At 40.0% G+C, this 20,859-nt stretch overlaps 1 protein-coding gene and 1 long non-coding RNA gene across 3 annotated transcripts in view; one reads left to right on the top strand and one right to left on the bottom strand.

Moving 5' to 3' along the window:
• Positions 1-171: 171 nt before the first annotated feature.
• On the bottom strand, positions 172-15,910 carry LOC145458532 (allene oxide synthase-lipoxygenase protein-like). 2 transcript variants are annotated; one of them, XM_080336935.1, is made up of 15 exons: positions 14,955-15,910; positions 14,126-14,315; positions 13,886-13,996; positions 13,378-13,632; positions 11,587-11,677; positions 11,462-11,527; positions 8,600-8,687; positions 8,280-8,534; positions 7,532-7,724; positions 7,378-7,458; positions 6,666-6,784; positions 6,122-6,244; positions 3,198-3,332; positions 1,776-1,874; positions 172-1,333 (listed from the first exon to the last, which is right to left on the bottom strand). In XM_080336935.1, the coding sequence occupies exons 1-15, from the start codon at positions 14,994-14,996 to the stop codon at positions 1,154-1,156; spliced, it is 2,028 nt and encodes a 675-aa protein (XP_080193061.1). In that variant the 5' UTR covers positions 14,997-15,910; the 3' UTR covers positions 172-1,153. The 2 variants fall into 2 exon arrangements, with proteins under 2 accessions (XP_080193061.1, XP_080193060.1); XM_080336934.1 differs by having other exon boundaries at positions 13,886-14,014; positions 14,955-15,908.
• The window catches only part of LOC145458544 (uncharacterized), a 22,681-nt gene continuing 8,061 nt past the window's right edge, over positions 6,240-20,859 (top strand). Inside the window, exon 1 of the long non-coding RNA XR_013921158.1 lies at positions 6,240-6,623. This is a non-coding gene — a long non-coding RNA (uncharacterized LOC145458544). The remainder of the gene's footprint in view (positions 6,624-20,859) is intronic.

The raw sequence follows: 20,859 nt of genomic DNA, 5'->3' as shown, positions 1-20,859 counted from the left end.
TTGGCGCTTCAGGCGATTTAACCCAGATTATAGTTTAGATACTCCTCTGTGTATTGTCGGACTTCGATATTACAGAATTCTCTCATCAACAACCATAACCTTCCATGCTACGAAACTATCCGTTATGATTTCTAGAATTCGGGTTGCTCTTTTCAATATGTTGTGATATGATGATGGGGGTGGGCGCGAAATTTTTCACTATCATAAAAAGGGGGCGTTCCTAAAAAGAACCACTGTTTCAGTTTCTTAATAGAAGAACGTGCATAGGGGTCTGAGGAAAGTTACGAATGTAGCCTATCATGTTCAACATTGTTTCGAATCATGACGGCAAATATATATTTTTAATATACCGCCACTTTCTCACTACCTAACATCAGCACATTCACTGAGCAGCATTTGATAATAATTTAATTTAAAAATAAAATTAAAATACGCTGGAGAATATAGCTAAATTTTTTCACTCAGCCCGCCAACGTATTTTCTATTTCTCATTTTGCCCGCGGAGGAAAATAATTGCCCACCCCTGGTTTATGCGGCGAAGTCAGATATATCAGTATGTGGTCACGTCGTTCGCTATCGTATTGAAAAGAACACGGGCGGAATCATCGGGCCTGCTTGGAGATGGAGTATAAATCGTTGTTACTATTCTCGCCGAACAAATCGTATCTATATCATTAATCCATAGTGCCGCCTAGCCTGAGCTGCAATTCGAACCACAACAGTAGCGTTCGTTTTGTGTGAAATAATGCTTGAGGACTCGAAACTTTATTTCAATCACTGCGAATTGGATGTGATTCTTCTGTTTGTACGAGGATATGATAGAGAATCCATGTATGCAAAAAGAAACATGCAAATGAATAAACCACGTGTTTAGCTTAGTATATGGATGTTGGCTTCGACCATCCTGAAGGCGATTATTGATTCAATCTGGTATGATTTCCAAGTTTATTTTGCGCATCAAGAGTGCATTTATTCGAGCCGAATATATAAATCCAAATATGTGATTAGTGTAGCAAATTTAAGTAGTATTCCATCAAGTTTGACAACTTAGGTACACTCCTGGCATGTGCAAATATCATTACGTGATGCAATCCCCAAATGGGTATAAATGCCTTCAAAATCTGTATACGTCGCAAAATGTAGCATTTTTAGCTTAGATAGATATGCTGTTTGCTATTTTTTCTGGTAGAAGCCACTCATATGGATACTCGGCCTTTTCATTCCTGCGTTGCACCTCATTTTTGTATTTTTCCAGGTCCTTTTTAAATTTTCGTATAGCGACTTTTACGGCGTTATCCACAGAAAGCTTGACTGGATAATTTCCAAGGAAAACCTGCGCAATTGAATGCATATCACATTGTAAGATCGGTCAATCTTATGTTCAATAATATTATGGTAGTAGGCTATATTATGCACTCTAGGCCATTACCTACACACTAATTCAATAATACCAGTGGGAAAGTCATCCCGAAGTATGCCACCTGAGTGTGATACTATTTTACCATGGGCGGATTGAAACAGGTCAAGATATCTTTCCGGTGCCGTATGAATATGGCAAATATAGACTATGCCATGGGTATGCGGTAGAAAGTAGAAATAGCCTACATATCCTGGCACCGACGATGTAATTACCAGAGGTACAACAGCAAACCCCTTCCTCTTTGTCATATGCTAAGGAAGACTAAAGTAACAAGCTACTGATGGGTAATTGAACAATTCGATCCGTAACTAAACCCTCTCATCGGTATCCCCCTGTGTATTGAAAGATTACTAACCTCATCAGGCGCATATGTTGACAAAGAAAAGGCAATTGCGATAGCTAGTAGAGACATCCTCGTGTCGGGTAGAGACGCCATGATTCTCTCCATTGTAGCCTGAACATAGTAATATAATTGACAACATGTGGCGAATTTCAATATAAATACAGTGTTTAATTAGCAAGAAATGAGGTATATCGATACGATATCATATTACAATAAGATTAGACTGATTCAAAGATGTCACAGTCAAAGAGTAGGTTATTTGCTACATGTATGCATATTGCATAGTTAACCAGAGACGCGCGATCAGGAGAGGCAAAGTGAGGCAGTGACTCACGTGTCGCCAGGATGAGCAAGGAAAATTGGGAAAACCTTCAATTATTATATTGATATATACCGTTGATGTTCATGAATAACTAAAGTTGAACATTTTTTCATCCAACATCACCAATTTTCATATTTATTGTTAAAAAATACAGCGCTTGCACGGATGAGATGGCGAGGAGGAGCCTCCAACACTTGGTTATCAATTCTGGAGTCGACTTCGGTCGTACTCGAGCCCGCAACCCATTGGTATTGAGGCTGTAGATTATACCACTACGATATCTCGCCACTGCATGTCACTGTGTTATCTACGACACAATGCCTTGCAAACAAGAAGATCAACTACCTCTGCCAAGCACGACAGTCCGAACAATATGTAAATAGATCGATTTAGTAATTCTGTCGTTTAAATTTGAGGTAGTTTCCCATTTCTCAAACGCCCGAGCGAGACCGCAAAAATTACTTTTTCACTTGGTCACCTTATTCAGGCTATTGATTTTGATAAGGTCGCCAAAGAATGAGTTTTTCTGCAATCCCTTGGCCTAGGGGTTTGGGGTGTTTTTTTTTAAACTTGTTTTAGAGGGACGGGGGTTATCGCTATGCTGTTTGACTTTTTTTGGGAAAATTATTCTCGCATTGCCTAATTTTTTCGCTATGTTCCGGGAAAAATATAATTTGGGCGGTCCCGCCATAATTCATGTGAAATGGCAAAGTATCAAATTTGATAGCTCAGCAGGAACTACGTTACATACAGACCCTTTCGAGTATCATACCCTACTAATTCAACAAAAATTGTAAATGCAACTTTTTACTGCAACTTTTGTCAAAATTAGCTTAAGTGCAACTTTATCGCGATTTTAGTGCAACAAAAACTTGCCCTACTGATCACGCATAATTGCCCGCGGTCGATGATCGCCAAGACGGGCGTGTCATCACGAATGATATGTATGGGTTGAGTGTCATGACCTGCAGCGAAACCACTGACACTGGCTCAGGGAACCTTTCGGGTTATCGGCAACCCGGTTAAGAACCATTGACGTTCGACGAGAGTCTTACGAATTGTAATGTTACCATGCAGTAACTTATTCCTCGGTGTCGCGCGTGCTCACTTACCTCGCCTTTCCTGTGTGGTGGAAGCCTCATAGCAACTGGATTATTGGGAACGAACTTGTACTGGTCATACTGCGGGAAATTGACCGCTGAATGCTGGACGGCGCTTGTATAGATTGCCGATGTGCAGAGTTGTATCTGTCAATTTTCACAAGTTTCTCTCAAAATGTACAAACCCAGCACATGGTAGTTATTCCGTCGCTTACAGACGGAATTAACCGACCCGTCGTTATTGGTAATAGAAGTGCTGTCATGCATTCGACGTAGAGATGATGCCTAGATCTCGATACATTTTTCAGACTTATAGAATAAAGAAATAGCTGTACGTAAGGTCGCATTTAATACAAATGGTTGTTCAAAACACTTTGCTGAAAACATGTTTTAAACAAAGGCCTTATAAGAAAAATTGGGTTATTTTTAAGTTGCATAAATATGCCATAATTGTATAAATACTTCTCAAAAACATGTAGGGTGAGCCTACGGACGAGGATTACCACCCGATATAGCCGACGTATACGATATGGGATGGTTGGAACACTCGAAATATAGTCGGTTCAACAGCTATAGTACGTACTACGTATATATAGATCAGGGACGGCAACATACGGCCCGCGACGTGAATTTGAGTGGCCCGCAGACAATTTTTGGTCTTAAATGATAATATGGCCGGCGGTCACAGTCTTCCGCAATTCTCCACTACTTGCTTACTATGTCAAATTTTAGTGACTGTAGGTTATTTTTTATTTTTTTCGGACACAAATAATAGTTCTTTGTGTACGACATGCAGCCAGAGTTCAAAGAACCTGTACATAACTTTGATCGACCACAGATGTCTCATTGACTTCAACAGTCATTGAAGTACATTACATTTACAAATTCATTGAATACTGCTTTGATCTCTATGCTTAAAGTTTACATTAAATTCGATTAATCCTGGTATAGGCGGATAAACACGCGATTAATGCATTGATTCAGGAATCCGGCCCGCCAAGTACTTCATTTTCCCATATCCAGCCCGCCGACTGGAGAAGTTGCCCGCCCATGATATAGATCAGGGGTTCTCAACCCGCGGCCCGCGGGCCGCATGCGGCCCGCAGACGATTATTTTGCGGCCCGCGACATCTTTCATTATAAACACAATTATTGCTGACACGGTATTGTAACAAATTAATTTAGATACTTAGCTCTTTTATCGCACCGTCCCTGTTTCGTTTGATTACTAATTTTTGAATGCAGTGGTTCTCAAACTGGGAGGCGCGCCCCTGAGGAGCGTGAAAGCATCTGAAAGGGGTGCGACGCTGCGGTCAACTGAAAAAAATTTCGCGCTGCGCGCAATTTGTTTTCAGTTCATAGTTACTTCTCTGTGTATAGTCCGAATTTCATATTTGAGAATTCTCTCATCAACAGTCAAAACCTTCCATGCCATCAAACTAGCCGTTTGTAGTATTCAGGTTGAATTTTGTTATATGACGATAAGGGAGCACGAAATTATTCTCTATCAAAAAAGGGAGTGTGTTTGAAAAAGTTTGAGAACCACTGCTTTAATGTACTCTCGTTTCTTGATATATGCTCGACTTCGGATTGTTATTGTTTTGAATCTGTATTCTGCTGGACTCTGGTTCAAGAGAATCCCGCTACGTAGTTGGCCTGCAATTTTAAAGAGTGTTTGACTCACTGCGAACGATTGTTGAGATTGCCTACAACGTTACAGACGCATCGTTCAAAATTACTTGGAATATCGCTAAATCCTAGAAATCTGCTACAGAAGGTGCGATTTCAATAAGACCTTAACATACTGAGCGAATATTTGATGTTTCCGGAACTTAAGCAGCAAAGACAATATCACCTGACAAATTTCGAAGATACAGTCGTCTGATTCAATCGTGTCCAGACGAGTTACGTCAATGTCAGTCGGTCGCATGTTCTGAAACACGTTGCCGCGTAGACTGCTTTAACCCAATCTCGGACAAATCCACCGACATTGCATAACTAATTATCTGGTTGAATTTTATCAGAGTGGACCTGGACATATATGCAGAGGAAATGCTGGCTGGGCAAACGTGGTGAGGGGGCCAGCGAAAAATATTAACTTGACAAAGCTAACTCTGTAACTGTTGATGTAGAGCCCCAGGCATGGAAGGAAAAGAGAATGGTTGATTGGTTTGCTCAGAAATGGCCCCGAACGCCAGACTTCCTTTCATATCACTCAGAGCTCAGTGTGATAATGGCCTCTGTAACGCAAACGTTACCGTAATTTTATAATTGCTCACTCAAGCATTGAAACAGAGAGTTCGGTTCTCAGGTGGAAGGGTTTTAAGTTGCATATACCGACTTGGCAATGAATGCAATGCACGCTGCATGAAGGGATTTAATTGCGCCGCTAGATGATACATATTCTCACAATAAGCAGCAGCTGCAAACTTACGAACGCTGTCCATTGATGCTTTATAATGCATAAAAATGTACTAAATGCCCGTATACGAGTGGTAAATAGGCTACAGTAGCCTAAATTTAATGGTAGCCCACAAATACACGGTAATATTGTTCTGCGGCCCGCAGCGTCTTTTGCTGTTAAAATGCGGCCCGTTACACAAGAGAAGTTGAGAACCCCTGATATAGATTATAGATCATTGGTACGAAATGAATGTTATGATAATGACGACCGCTAACCGTAAAAATGCTGCAAGACGATGTATAGTCCTGGTTAAAGATATTTTTGGTCCGTGTATGACATTGGTTGGGAGCCTATTTCGTCAGAAGATCTATCTTTATCCTATATTTTCAATTGTGGATATCAATCCACTATGACGTCACAACATCGTTTTTAAAAAACAATAAAAGACATGTTTTAAACAATGGCCTTGCTTTAAATATGTTTGTTTTAAATTGTTTTGAACACAACCATAGCTGTACGAAGCGAGGTTTACCAGTTGATCAACCGTACAAAGTGGATAAGGCAACCCCTTGCGATGCTTTTCATCCTCCCATCCTATTCCTTCAGTTGCAATGTCTTCAATCATATCTTGCAAAAATTTGTCACGGCTGATATCCTGAAATTTTGGGTTGATTGGTATTGCGATTTAGACACTGTATTTCTGGCAATGGGCAAAGCGACCCAAACAAAGGAGCACAATCAAACTGAACGATTGAATTAGTATACGCTCTTCCGGACGTGTCGTTTATAATGTATAGGCCCACTGGTCACTGGTTCCCAGCATTTTGCTATGACGATAATCATGTTAGCATCCAACATTATGACAGGGCAGGGTTTTCGCGATTTCTAACTTGCTACACCCATATCGGCCATGGTTTCTTTAGGATTATCATTGACGCTATACGAGGAGGCCGAAGACGACTAATGGTCGAATTTTATTCAATGGGAAGCTAACAATGTAATTTTGGCATGGATCTCGATAAGGAAGAAAATCGGTGAGTAGGCAGCCTATATCGTCGGTTTCTTTTTATACAAACCTCGTTTTGGGGATAGTAATGTCGAAGAACGTGTGTCACGAACTCCTCAATGATTGTCCACAAATTTGTAGCATCGTCACGGTAGTAAAACTTCGGCAGAAGTTTGGCGTCATGCAAACCTGAATTGCGCAGTCTCCGATTGATACAAGTCACGTACATGAAACAGCTTCAAATTGTGGCTCAGGCAAACCAAGTATGAAATAATATAGACGCAATATAGGAAGCTAACGAATCTCCAACCAGAGGTGGTCAATAACGAATTACTGACGAATTACTTACGAAGTCCTTCAAGTAGATTTTGCCCACTCATACTACTTCCTCATGTGGTTATGATATTAGACTACTTCTACTTCTACTTTTAGGAAAAACTAGGACCAGAAGACTTACTTTTTCTTACTTATATATCGCTACTTCTACTTCTAGTTGAGTACCGACCATGACTACTTTGGCCATCTCTGTATCCAACTTGAGTGTGACAGACGTTTTGCTGGGGTGGATTCATAATCCCCATAATGTCACGATGTCGTGAATGCAATAGGATATGTGTAATATTGGGATAAATATGGTATAGTAAACATATTTTCGTTTATCCAGAATATTGTTTAAGATGTGCTCTTCTAATGGTATCGTAAATATATATTCGGAGCGTAAATTATTCATGCATCTAAGTAATGTCGCATGTATGATCATGATCAGTGACAGCTTTTCATACCTCGTTTCTTCAGGAGACATGGTATTCTCAAATCATCCATATCAAATGACTTGTACATCTTTCGCGCAGTATCTTCCCCCTCTGTAAGATCATATTCAACTAGTAAATCACGCATCACTTATATTTTGTACGTGATTGGACAGTCCGTTAATACCTAATCCGAGGGCCTGGTTAGCGGCGCTCCCTGCTAGAATAAGATTAGCTCTCGCCAATAAGTTGATCACAGTGACCGTCTGCAGGTGCGGTCGTAGTAGCTTGTAAACAGGATGACAGCGTGGTAAGGCCCGAAAGACAGCAACCGCAAATGACTCCATCACGCCGTGCGTCAGCAAAAAATGGTAGTGCCACTATAATGGGAAGATGCTCAGTAAAGTTGACGTGCGATGAAATAGGTACTGCTGAAAATCGCACTCAAGTCAACTTTCGATTTCCTTCGTAATCATATACTTGTAAGATGTGTGACTATATAGGTGGCCAAAGCAGCCAGCGTTGGTGCGCAAGTACTGGTATGAGTAGCGCCGAGTAGCGATTACCTAGATGTGTCAAAATTACTTTAAGTGGCAGTAGAACATGAAGATTTAAAAAGTACTTGACTATATGACACTACAAATTGGTGTAATTTCCGAAAATATATTCAGTTACAGGGGCTATTTCACCCCGACGGTATGACAACAGCATTCATTAAAACGATCGAAAAATATCCCTTAACTTAACTGCTTTCCACTTAAAAAATCCAAACTTCGAAAAGTAAATAGTGAAGTGAAGTGGGAGTAGTCTAAAAGTATGACAACATGAGTAACAAGTACAAGTAAGCGAAATCTACTTCAGTACTCCGAGAGAGTAGAAGTACCTAGTTACTGACTAAAATATCGTAAAAAAAATCAATCAATGTCGATACTTACCTCGTGCATGCACCCAAAAGCCGTTTTAAAGTACATTTTCGCCAGGAGCCAATCCAATTCGGAATCCTGAGGAGTAAATATTGTCTCCGTATCACTAGGGACCAATTGAATGGCGATTGGTACAAGATCTTTATTCTTGTTTACGTAAAATACGCAAATAGCGTCTGGACAATATAATTGTTGTCCCTGACTGTTTTTATTGCGCTTCACGTCTTTAAAGGTCGTGGTAAAATCCACCATGTACACCATTCCGCCCTGTCACAACGGATCTGGTTAAGTTATAACGCAAAAGGATCGTTTGAATACTCAAATGGCAATACCTTCATTGCTTTGGGCAATGTTTGACCGTCCAGTAAACCGGCAACGTGATCATTGCCTATTTGGCAGTTGTCAGGTATTTTCGTGCACCTATTTGAAAATGTATTAAGTCATAAAATAAATTCTATAATCTAAGATAATCTAAGATATGTTATTGTCCGTTTAATACAGAAGTGGGAAACCTTTTTCGTCACAGAAGCCATGTTCAAGTATGATTCGTTTTTCTTCTGCAGAGGTGGTCAAAGTAGTCAAGAAAGCTACTCAAGTAGAAGTAGAAGTAGCGATGAAAAAATCTACTCAAGTACGAGTAGAAGTACTTCTTCCATAAGCAACCTAAAACTACTTGAAGTAGAAGTAGAATTGACTGACTTTAAAAGTACTCAAGTAAGTAAGTAGTTGTGAAAACGATCCTAATTCGTTCACATGGATTGTAAAAAGGTGCAAATTGAGCTATGCGAAAGGTGACGAGCTTGATTCATATCGATGCATACCAACAGGTATCCAATTTTCGATATATTTTCCGGAAATTAAAGGCATTACTACACTTGCCTTTATACTTCAACATGTATGTTATCCAGACAAAACAACTGATATTAATTATACCTCAAAGTATTTGATACTGGTAATTAAAAGTAAAATGTAAATACTACTTCTAAAAGTGGAACATGTATTTCATGCCTTTAGTCGGGGTTGTAATGACTCGAGTCAGACACGAGTCACGATTTTTTGGTGACTCGACTTGACTCGATTCATTTTCTTAAAAATGAAAAATGACTCGACTCGACTCGAGTCAATTTGTGTATTGACTCGACTTGTACTCGAGTCATTGCGCATGACTCGGAGTCTGTGTCTCGGACCAAGTCATATGACTCGAGACTGGGTCTACCAAGACAGGCATTTCATAGTAATTTCGAAGAATAGTAAAGTTATCACACTATAATTATTTTGTCTATCAGTACTAATACTTGAAAATGCTACCAGAAACTGTTATAAGTGAGGAAAATCAGCATATTATAAATGCGAACCATTCGATATCACCAAACAGAGTAATAAAAAGTGGGTTTAACAAGACTTTAACTGGAAACAGAGCAGTCTACACAATGACTTGGACTCGGACTCGAGTAAAAACACTACGACTCAGACTCGACACTCTACTCCGTGACTTGGACTCGTACTTGACTCGGTACTGAATTGAAAATGACTCGACTTGATTCGAGTCAAAACTATAAAAGTGAGATTGACTTGTGACTCGGAACCTTGTGACTTGATTACAACCCTGCCTTTAGTCCAAAAAGTTTCATAGGTGATATGCTAAAACAGCTCTAAAACTTAAAAAAAGTCAGAGTCCACTTTTCCAGATTAGGAAACGCCATGGAAATGCTAGATTACGATATGACAAGTAAATGCTAGATTGCGAAACATCAGTTTCAAACGTCATACTGAACCATATATACTGTGATGTATTTCATATGGGCGAAGGACGACAATGTGGTGTAAACGGAACCACGCCAACCCGCGACCTAAATTATATTCACCGATACTTTCGTGAAATCATACTGGTCACTCCGTATCCACTGCACGCGAAGCGCGACGAAAATTCTTCGCTTTACTCAACTTTTATGAAAATTAAATGTTGATACTCCGTGAAAACAGCCCCGAAATTTCTCAGGCTATCTTCTTGATTGGGAAGATTGAACTACTTCTACTTGACAAACTGAAAATAGCGAAACGTAAGCAAGTAGATCACAAAATATTACGAAGTAGAAGTAGAGAAAATCAGATCTACTTGAGTAAGTACCAGAAGTAGAGGAAAACTATTTGAGTACTTCGAAAAAGTAGAAGTACTTCGTTACTGACCACCTCTGAACACTACCTGCAGGTAGTATGTAAATGACACAAGTTACTATCCTAGACAAATTTTGCAATTTTATACCGGTCAAATGAAGCAAGACGATTTAGATATCGAATAGTTCGAACCCAGCGGCTTGGTGGCTCACAATATTCGTATTGTGTGAATTGTACGTATGTTATGTATACCGTGATGACTGGCGTAATGTATATCCGGAACCTTTACCCTGCGCCTACATTCATGGTAATTACATGATAGACTACCATTGTCAACCAGCTACCAATATCACGCACGCGGCAATGTTTTTCTGTGCCAACCAGTACAGTTTCGGTTGCTAGGGTGTTAATATCTATCTGGATACTTCACAACCACTCGTATGGTTTTCGGACATTCACAGCAATCACGTTCTAGACTACCATTCAAACCACCCGCAACGTTGATAGGATGCCGCCACATGTCAATGGTATCTAGATCAGCCTTGTTATATACAAATATCAACATAACGGTTGTTATTAAGCTAGTGTTGCTTGCTATGTAAGTGACATTTCTGTTCTACAGTGACGTTCATGTTATGTATTTTATGTTTGCTCATGTAGTCCGTCCGTAAATGTCCACTATTGCATAAAATCTGCTTTCCCATCAAAACAAAACCAATGGATCCAAATCACATTCAACGTTACGCCAAACAGGTACCTTCACATGTATACCGTAGGGATGGTGCCAATGTTCCCTTCAATTTATGAAGAGTCTGCGCACACTCACCAACTCACTGCGCAGACCCGTCGACAACAGTGCGTAACGACTAAAAAAAGGTCATCACTGGGATTGTTTGTGCGCAACTTGGATTTTCTCTGCGCAGAGACCTAGTCAGCACTGCGCATTTGCGCACGTGCGCAGCTTAGAGGGAACATTGCGGATGGTGCAGATGTTCTTGTCGCGTTCGTGTTTGGTTTGCGAACCTCAACATCGCCAGTGTAGGCCTACATGCAATATGAGGTCGACGGAAGTAGCCTACCTCTCTAGTGATGTTGGCGCTATTCCGTTCAGTTGCTGGCGCCCAAATTCTTCATCGGATGTCCACCTAAAATATATCGGTGAAGAGAAAATACTTTTAGTGAGTATTCTATTTTTTCGAGCAACCTTCCAAGAAAATCTGATTTGTCTGCTCCATCTTCGAACACCTGGTATAGCATGTGGTAGCTTTCGAGACTGTCCAATTGAAATTGATTTTCTGAAAGCAACGCATTCGTTCGTCAAGCCCACAGAGACACATATACCATGTACGTCCAATGAGCCACGGTAAAACTTATGATCGATCGATTGTTACTTTGTTCCATGAGACCACGAAAATGTACATACGCCATCTATAAATTCGCTATAGCATGAGTTTCCAGAGCATGTGGTGGAAAGGAAATGACTTCGGGCCGAGACAACGATATTCCGAGGTATCAGAGTCGTAAATGCCACACCAGAGGGATCGTTTATTTCAAATAAAAGTCTACTCCATTTCGCATAGTTGAAATATCACTGGCGAATTTCTTTGCACTTCGCGCGATCTTTGTTACGGCTACTACTATGCACGTTTTCAAGTCACTGCATTGGGTAACCAATATAAGTAGGCTATACTGACAAATTGTTACGATAATATGTCCAACAATATAAATACGAAATTCGGTTCGATGTCAAGGTCGAACGAAGATCTAGCATGGGTAGGGTTACCATACGTCCTCTTTTTTTTTACTTTTTCGAAAGTGTCCTCGGAGGACGCCCAGATGTCCTCATTTCTGAGATTTTGTAATATTTTCTGAGAATTTAGGTTAAATATATGGCAAAATAAACTTAGATACAGTAAATCAGCACTGAAGTAACGCTCCGGCGGGTATTTTGGGAGCTGGGCCGGAAAGTAGACTTTTATTTTAGTTAACCAACTGATAACGTGAAAGAAAAAATGTATTCCGTTTTTTCTCAGTCAACCTACCACGAAGTGGGAAAAATTTACCATTTTTCAGGATTTTCCTCCGGTTTTGCAAGTCTGAAAATTTTGAAAAAGTGTCCTCTTTCAGATTTCCAAAATATGGTAACCCTATGCTATAAGCATGGGACACCGAACAAAAAACTTGAAGAATTTGTGATTAAGTCATAACAAAGTTTCGCATCCCAAGGATATTACATTGTTATTAAATTCGTGGTTTCGCGAAAGCATTGACAGCGCCAGTGTATTTAAGGGAAATCCTACGCGAGCTTGGTAATTTCCTGCTAGCAATTTGAAACTAGAAAAAGTATGGGAATCACTTATGTGCAGTGCACTCAATAAAACAAAGTTGTGTATTCTAAATATTGGGAAGGATGAATTGCAATGACATCAATCGCGCTGAATCAATGATTTTGATTGATATGATATTGATCAATGATTGACAAATAGCTGTGTACAATTGAATAGTATATATTCATATTGAAATGAACCCGAATATTTTCGGCTGACACTCGTCAGCAACTACTGGAGTAGTCTGTGCCAACAGAAGGAGTTCGTGTATATCATCTAAAATAGTACATTGAGCATTAGTCGCCTCTTCGCCGCGATTATTCGAAATTTCGTGTCGGTGCTGTCATATTTTGGTACACGACCGTTGATAGGCAATGTTCTTTCCAATTCTCTACCAGCTGCTGACGATTACCACTGACGAGTGTCAGTCGAAAATGTTCGGCTTCATTTCAATATGAGGCCGAATTGTATATTGAAGTTCTGTACCTCCAAGAAGCTCTTCTAACTGTGTGTTCGGAACTTGTCTATGACATGCATGCTTGAAGGAAGGGCGCTAACATTAAAATGCAATTTTGAGGCGTAAGACTTAATTGGGTCGTGGGACGTTTATAAACTTAGATTCGGGTCACGCTATAAAAAGTTTGGCAACCACTGTAGTGAAAAATTACTTTGCAGGAAATCCATAGCTTTCGTGACGCCATTTTCCACCGAGTTTTCCCCGAATGATTGCGTCCATTTCTCGGTTGGCTGAAATATCAACGGTACTTCTGCCCACGCGTCGGCGTCAACGTAGCGAGGAAGACTTCGAGTAGGGTCCCTAGGGCCTGGACGGCGCACCCAAGGCAACAATACTCTCATATGGTCCACTTCGCGTTTCAAAACCGAAAGCACGTGAGGATTATTTACTGTGTGGTGAAGGCGGCCTGGAAGAATATACAAATATACCCGATAAGAACGAATCAAACCATCATAAAATAATTTACTCCTAATTGTAACAAGATATTTGTTGTATAATAATAGCAACTATCTTCAAGCAAAAATTACGGAAATTTGGCAGGGATGAATGGTTTTTTTTGTAGACATACATGATTGGATTTATGGTAGACGGTTATTATCGGTCCCTCATATCTTTCTAAAAAAATAGGCCAACATATCAATTGAGTAAATTAATCTAACCTTCTCCAGTGGGCACATTTAATTCTTTTTGGACCCAATCATAAACTGGAAACACAACTTTCTGATCTTTGTAGAATACTTTGACTTTTCTTATTCCCCATGGATCCTTTTCTTTTAGTTCAACCAGTTCTGTGACAAATTAGTTCGGTTGCGACGGATAAAAACGCGATAGCAGCCATGGTATTTATTAAAAGAATATTCCACAAACACCATGGCTGAAATCTGACACTGCATGCTAACCAAATCTGAGGAGAACAGGAAGTCCAACGTCAATCGTTTCGATGTTAAATTCATCAGTGCCTCCTTTAATGAAATGATCGTCTCCTAATTGGTTAAGTTGTCGAGTCCCGGTAACTGTCCCATCTTTGCCGGTCAGCTCCAGCAACACAAAGTTGTTCTTACCCCCTGATCCGGCGTAGGCATTTGCGGTCTGTCGCAGGAAATTAATCGACAATGAACCCAATAATACAAACATGCCGTTATCGTTAGGTAAATGCTCATGTCATGCCTCCTATACCCCAATTTTACAAAGGAAACTGTAGTGGTATAGCAGATTCTTCGAAGTTGTTATTGTTTAATAAAAAGAACAGGTGCTTATCACCTGTTGGTCTTTTGCACCACGGTAAAAATGTGCGTACAAAGAAATGAACCAATAAATCAATAGAATCGGTGTGATTGCAGAAAATATGATTCCGAAACGTTGAGAAAATGCAATCAAGTTTCAAAAATCATATCCGGCGATTAGACGACAGTACGAATTCATTGGTGTATAGAGTAATATTTTGGTCACCATGGAGGGTCTGAATACAGAAATTGACAATCGATTCGGCACATATCACAACGAGGAGTTACCTGTGAAACGCCTATTTTGCGCAACGTAGTAAAACATGATCATTGCCATGCGAAGTTACTTAATTGAGTTTTCTGCAGCTTTGCATTGGAACATCGTACACTACAGCAGTTCTAGGATTCAGCGCATTACAATAATATATAGTCGTAATGTACTAGTAAATAAGTAATAAAATACAACATTTAGAAGCATGGAAGATCACGGGAACAGTCATGTTACCTGAATAACTATTTTGTATTCCGTCTTAGCCACTGACTCCATGGTGGTAGCAAATACACTTTACCACTAGATCCAGACCAAAGCAAGTCAGGAAATCTCAAAGATTGTTACTGTATAGATAGTAAATGCTATAGTTTCGAATGATCCGAGACTTGACTTGACCTGACTCGAGTAACTGCCCTAAAATGACTTGACTTGAAACGTAGTTGAGACTCGACGCATGAGAAATGTGGAATGACACGTGGAGTGATGTGAGCGTCTGCATCCATGTACAATGTGCATTAAATCGATGGACACAAAGTGACAATATTTTGTGACTTGAATTTGACTCGATATCGGGATATTTCAGATTACTTGTCACGTGACTTGACTCGAAATATTTTAAAATAACTTTACCTGACAAGAGTCAAAATTTGCTGCTATTCGAAATGGCTTATCGTACAGTAACTTGATTTCAACACTGAACTGAATCGAATCAGCATCACTAAAAAGCCTTGTGATATATATTCTAACGCATTCAAATAGGATTTATATGTAACAGAATGCCGCCATTTTATTGTCATATACAAAGGTGCGCTTTCGATAAATCTCGCGACTGGAATTCGAATTTATCGATGCCACTTAAGATATAAAAATACATATTATAATGATTCTACTTGAAAATAAAAATCAGGAAGCGACAACCACTGTATACCACACATAGGCTTAAGGACTATGGCCTATAGTCTTGAGCGAGCGTTAGGTTTTGGAATGAGCAAAGCCTAATACCTGAACGGAAATAAGAAATAACATATCTCATTCTTATATGACTGGTATCACCTAACCTATAGGCCTACATTCATTATACTCCAAAGTTCACAATTGAAACCTGTCTAGCAGCAATGTGCTTGCCTGAATGCTGCACAAATAACTAATCGCTCGTATTTCACTAACTCTAAGATGACTGCAATGTTGTAGTGTAATATTCATTCGGAACGAAGGTTGCCTAAAACAATTTCGCTCACTTTTGCGCTTTGCAATGTGCGGATTCGTCACGTCTGTGCATGCCCGGTATGCATCCGGTGTAAGATAGACAATAAAGCGCAAAGACGTAGGATGAGCAATATAAAATTCCGGATTGTCTTACAACTGTGAAGGGAGACACTTTACTCAGACCAATTGCTTTGAGTCTGGCTATAAACCAACCTACGGATGGATGCGCAATACGTGTCTCACGGTTGATTACCCAGATGGAGCTACTGATTGCTGGTCGCTTCGTAAGCAGATATTGTTTTCCAGCGGCCGTACATTGTACGGCGTACAACATTATGTCCAGCTAGGACGATAGTTTCGGACTGTATTGCCACTAGGAAACCACGTCTGGGGCATGTTCGGACTTTGTTGCCACTCGGACATCATATATCTGGGGTATGTTCGCACTGCGATCCGACACTGAGACGTCATGTCTGGGTTATGTTCGAACTGTGTTGCGCTACTAGGACATCATGTCTGTGGTATGTTTGCACTGTGTTGCTTCTCGGACATGGTGTCTAGGGCATGTTCGGACTGTGTTGACACCCGCGGATATCATGTCTGGTGTCTGTTCGAACATTGTTGACAGTGGAACATCATGTCAGGGGTATGTTCGCACTGTACAATATCTGAAGAGCTTCTTAGAAGTACAGAACTTCAATATACAATTGAAATTGAATAGTATATATTCATATTGAAATAAGCCCGACTATTTTAGGCTGACACTCGTCAGGGGTAATCGTCCGCAACTAGTAGAGAATGAAAAAGAACATCGCATATCAACAATCGTATCACAGAATATGATGTCACCAGCATGGAATTTCGAATACGAGAGCGTTCAATGTACTACACTGTAAAAAATAAACTGGCTGGGTAGCATGTTCGACCTGGTACCTGACAGGTTCAGTTCCATTTGCTGCCTAACATGTTTCTTCCTGACATATAATCTCGTAACCACGTACGACCTGAGATTTCAATTGACCTTTGACCTTGACCGATTGGCACAGGATCAGTAGCCAGGGTATGAATTAAAACAAGCAATTCAGAGTTGGGTCAAATGATGTATATTGAGAACAAATGCATCAAAACAAGAAAAATTCTTGAAATGGCGGAAGTTTCGGATAATACGTAATGAAATAAGAAATACTATAACGGCTAAAAATATTGACACGTCATGAAGCAATTAATTTACTACTAACAGCCACAGTGTAAGCCGCAGAGTACCTAACGTTAGGAAGTTTTGAAAATTATGCAATGAAAGAAGAATTATTACAACAACGGCTAAAAATATTGGCCTGTCATCAATGAATTAATTTACTACAAAAAGTCACAGTGTAAGCCGCAGAGTACCTAACGTCAAGTAGTTTTGGAACTTAAGCAAGGAAAGAAGAATTATTACAACAACGGCTAAAAATATTGACCCGTCCACAATGAACTAATTTACTACAAAAAGCCACAGTGAAAGCCGACTAGTACCTAAGGTTTCGAAGTTTTGGACATAGGTATAATGAAACAAGAATTATAATAACGGCTAAAAGTATTGACCCGTCCTCAATAAATGATCAAATTAATTTACTATGAACAGCCACAGTCAGCCACACCTAACGTTAGAAAGTTTCAAACGTATGTAATGAAACAAGAATTACTATACCAGCTTGAAACATTGACCAGTCCTCAATGAATTAAGTTATTATAAACTGTCACAGTGTATTTTTAGATGGTACACGAACTCTTTTTGTAGACACAGACTTGGCTGGTGTACAATATCTGTTTCGAAGCGACCAGCAATCGGTAGCTGCTTCTGGATACCTAAACATGAGTCCCGTGCCGCCCATCTATCCGTATACGTATTAGGTAGTCTGCATGTGTCATAGAAATGACCAAAGTATCGAAGTACGCCGTCAGGCATGCTCTGACCAATATGAATTATATTATTACAGTGTGCACTTTTGGAAAAAGACTCGACGAAAAAAAATACATTCACATTATAGCCTTGTATACCGTAGCACTGTGGAAGAAGACTGTGGAGAAGGGCACATACAACTGACAGACATTCGTAATAGCGAGTGTCGTTATAGCGGGCCGTTCGTTTTGGTTTGGGATACGTTTGGTTTGTTTGGGGTACGATTCAATGAGTGGTCAAATTGGGTAACGTTCGGGGTTATGTTAAGGTACGTTTCAGATGGATTTTGATACTCGCAAGTTTTGACACTTTCCAGTTTGAATAACTCGCTATTATGACACTTCTTGTTTCGACACTCGCTATCTGGGACGCAACGCGCTGTGTTGAATGACTCGCCAAAGCATGGTCACTACAGCAGTATATACCCAATGTAAGGTTGTTGTTGTTGTTGTTGTTGTTTATTAAACAAAAAGATGTGTGGCGCTTATCGTCTGACGGCCTTTTGCAGTTGCACCACGGCCAAAGACATAATGTAAACGATACGAGGAGGTCGTATGAAATAGTGACGGATATCAGAATGAAGTAACCCCAATATGAGGTGATACATCAGTGACATGGGGTCAGGGGAGGCAAGTGAGGCAGCGCCTCACCTGTCGTCAGGATGAGTGAACGAAAATTGTGAAACCTTCAATTATTATTGGTATTTACGATTGACATTAATTAATGAATGAATGAATTTTGAACATTTCTCTCCTAAAATTACGAGATTTGCATAGATATATTGTTCGGAAATAAAGCTCGGAACGAGAGTTGAGGAACCAAACCGGCCAAGCCTCACCGTTGATAGCCCATACATACGTAGGTTGGAATTTAAATTAACTGATATTAATCGAATGTAACTGTCGCACTGATTCCGAAAATTTAAATACTGATCGACTTCTCAATTCTCAAAGTATTCGGCGGTAACATATAACGTTGCGCTACACGCCTACGTTTTATCGCCATTACTTACGAAGCTTCTTACCAATCAAGAACTTGGATAGCTATTGCGTTGTGTGTAATTCGAGTTTGTAATTGGGAAAGTCACTTCCATATGGCAGTACCTTTCGTGCCTTAGATCAGGAAGAGGAAGACAATGTGTATTTGATAACTATACATTGTCACAGTGGCATAGCCATGTCTGCTATTGTCTTTGATCTATGAACGTATCGTACAATCCAAGATTTCGAGTCAGTACCAGACATGGGGTGATTACTTCATGAATGTAATCGATTGCGATTACGATTACTTCTGAATCACGCGATTACGATTACGATTACGATTACAGCAAAATCGGTAAGTAGTCGATTACGATTACGATTACATTGGAAAAGTAATCGCGATTACTCACGATTACATTTATTTTGTATCGTAGTAGTTATATTGGAAGACAATACATGGATTGCGCCGGAAAGGCCCAATGATATAACAACTGTCTTTAAAAAAAGATGGGACGTTTCCTTGTTACGTCATAATGTACCCATTTCCCATTTTATAGAGGACGGTTTATCGCACCGAGTGATTTGCATTCTTGCCAAGTCTATAACTGCCGCACCCCTTAATTCCCCAATAGGGTGGGGAGCGTGGTTGGAGGGGACTCAAAAGCATTTTGTAAACCAACATAAATTATAGAGTATTTTCGAGAGATTTCATTACCTTGGAATTTCTCTTTGAGCTTTGCGATTTAAATGCCTCTAGAAAGCTTGATTTTGAAATGCATACGTCTCCCCTTCAAGAAATACAGCATGCATAATTCATAGTAATAGGCATTTAGGTGTCAGTCAATACCGCTCCTCGACACATCCAAAGACATATGCAGTTTCGGCCAACATGAGACCCCACGAAGTGTGCTATTAAAGAAAGACATTGGCCAAAACTTAGGGTATGTGTCCACTGTTAATAGCCGCAATGGCTGGGCGTGGCCATAACAGTCCATTCCTTCCAATCTGAGCCCACGATGCAATTGCCACCCGGGCACCCACAGAGCATTAGACATGACAATTTGTGTGTGCGTCTCACGCAAGTTTTTCTTTTAGTCTGCTGTTTGGGCCACTACAATCAATATCTGTTTGCTATATAACAGACCGGAGGTCACGAATTAACAACATACAATATAGTAATTATTGCAAGACACCAGATGTTATAATTATGCATTAGCCCCCCCCCCCCCCCCCCGCGCTCTTCAAGTAAATCTGACCATCGGCCGCTGAGATAGGATTAAAAATGCAATGTAATGCAATTACCAATATTATTGACGAAATCAAATCTTCAACTTCAGAATTGACTACCCTATGGGGGCCCAAGACCAAAGTTTGGCTGAGGGACGCTTTTGCTGTTTTGATCCTGATTTTAGCTATAACCATGGTTAACATGGTATATAAGCCGATGGCTATAGCGGCAGGTCCAAATGCTCAGTAAAGAATTATGAAATAGCGACCCGTTTTACGTAGAATAATATGAGAATAACAGAAAGTGAACAAAAAATTCTGCCTTCAACTTAATGCAGATAATGTAATGCAAGCTGCCATTACGAGAAACGGCAAAACAATGGCCCAGTTATGATGATATATATCTGCAGCTGTTGATTTTAATGCTTCGTTGTGGAAATCGTAATGTTTTATTTGGCGAGTACAGAATTTTAAACCTTTGTCTGCTGTGCGTTCGTATCATATAGGCCTACTGCTCGCCAAGCAGCAACGGTGAAACTGCATTTAACTATAGAATTGGAACTATTACATTCCATAGTTTAACTGAGCATAATCAAACATCGATACGAAACTTGCTAGGTGATTATGATTAATTATCATGATGCGAGGTAGTGGCGTCTGAAATGTATTGATAAACCGATATACAGTACGGTGGGTTTTCTTACAATCACACTAATGTACATAGAATATATATTTACTATGTGTGGATACTTCCTACGCAAAGACGAGCAAAGCCAATAGGCTA

Source organism: Botryllus schlosseri, chromosome 16 (assembly GCF_051294905.1).
Source record: "Botryllus schlosseri isolate E-star chromosome 16, Bs_hap1, whole genome shotgun sequence".
NCBI classification, from domain to species: domain Eukaryota; kingdom Metazoa; phylum Chordata; class Ascidiacea; order Stolidobranchia; family Styelidae; genus Botryllus; species Botryllus schlosseri.
Note: the sequence above shows the minus strand (reverse complement) of the source record. Positions and strands in the feature narration are given on the sequence as shown.

Bases quoted from the DNA above. Each gene is read 5' to 3' on its own strand.
- LOC145458532 (XM_080336934.1), bottom strand. From the start codon at position 14,996: ATGGAGTCAGTGGCTAAGACGGAATACAAAATAGTTATTCAG. The intron at 8,535-8,599 runs GTATTGCCATTT...CCGTTGTGACAG, and splicing joins CATTGCCCAAAGCAATGAAG to GGCGGAATGGTGTACATGGT. The intron at 1,334-1,775 runs GTTAGTAATCTT...TCAATTGCGCAG, and splicing joins CAACATATGCGCCTGATGAG to GTTTTCCTTGGAAATTATCC.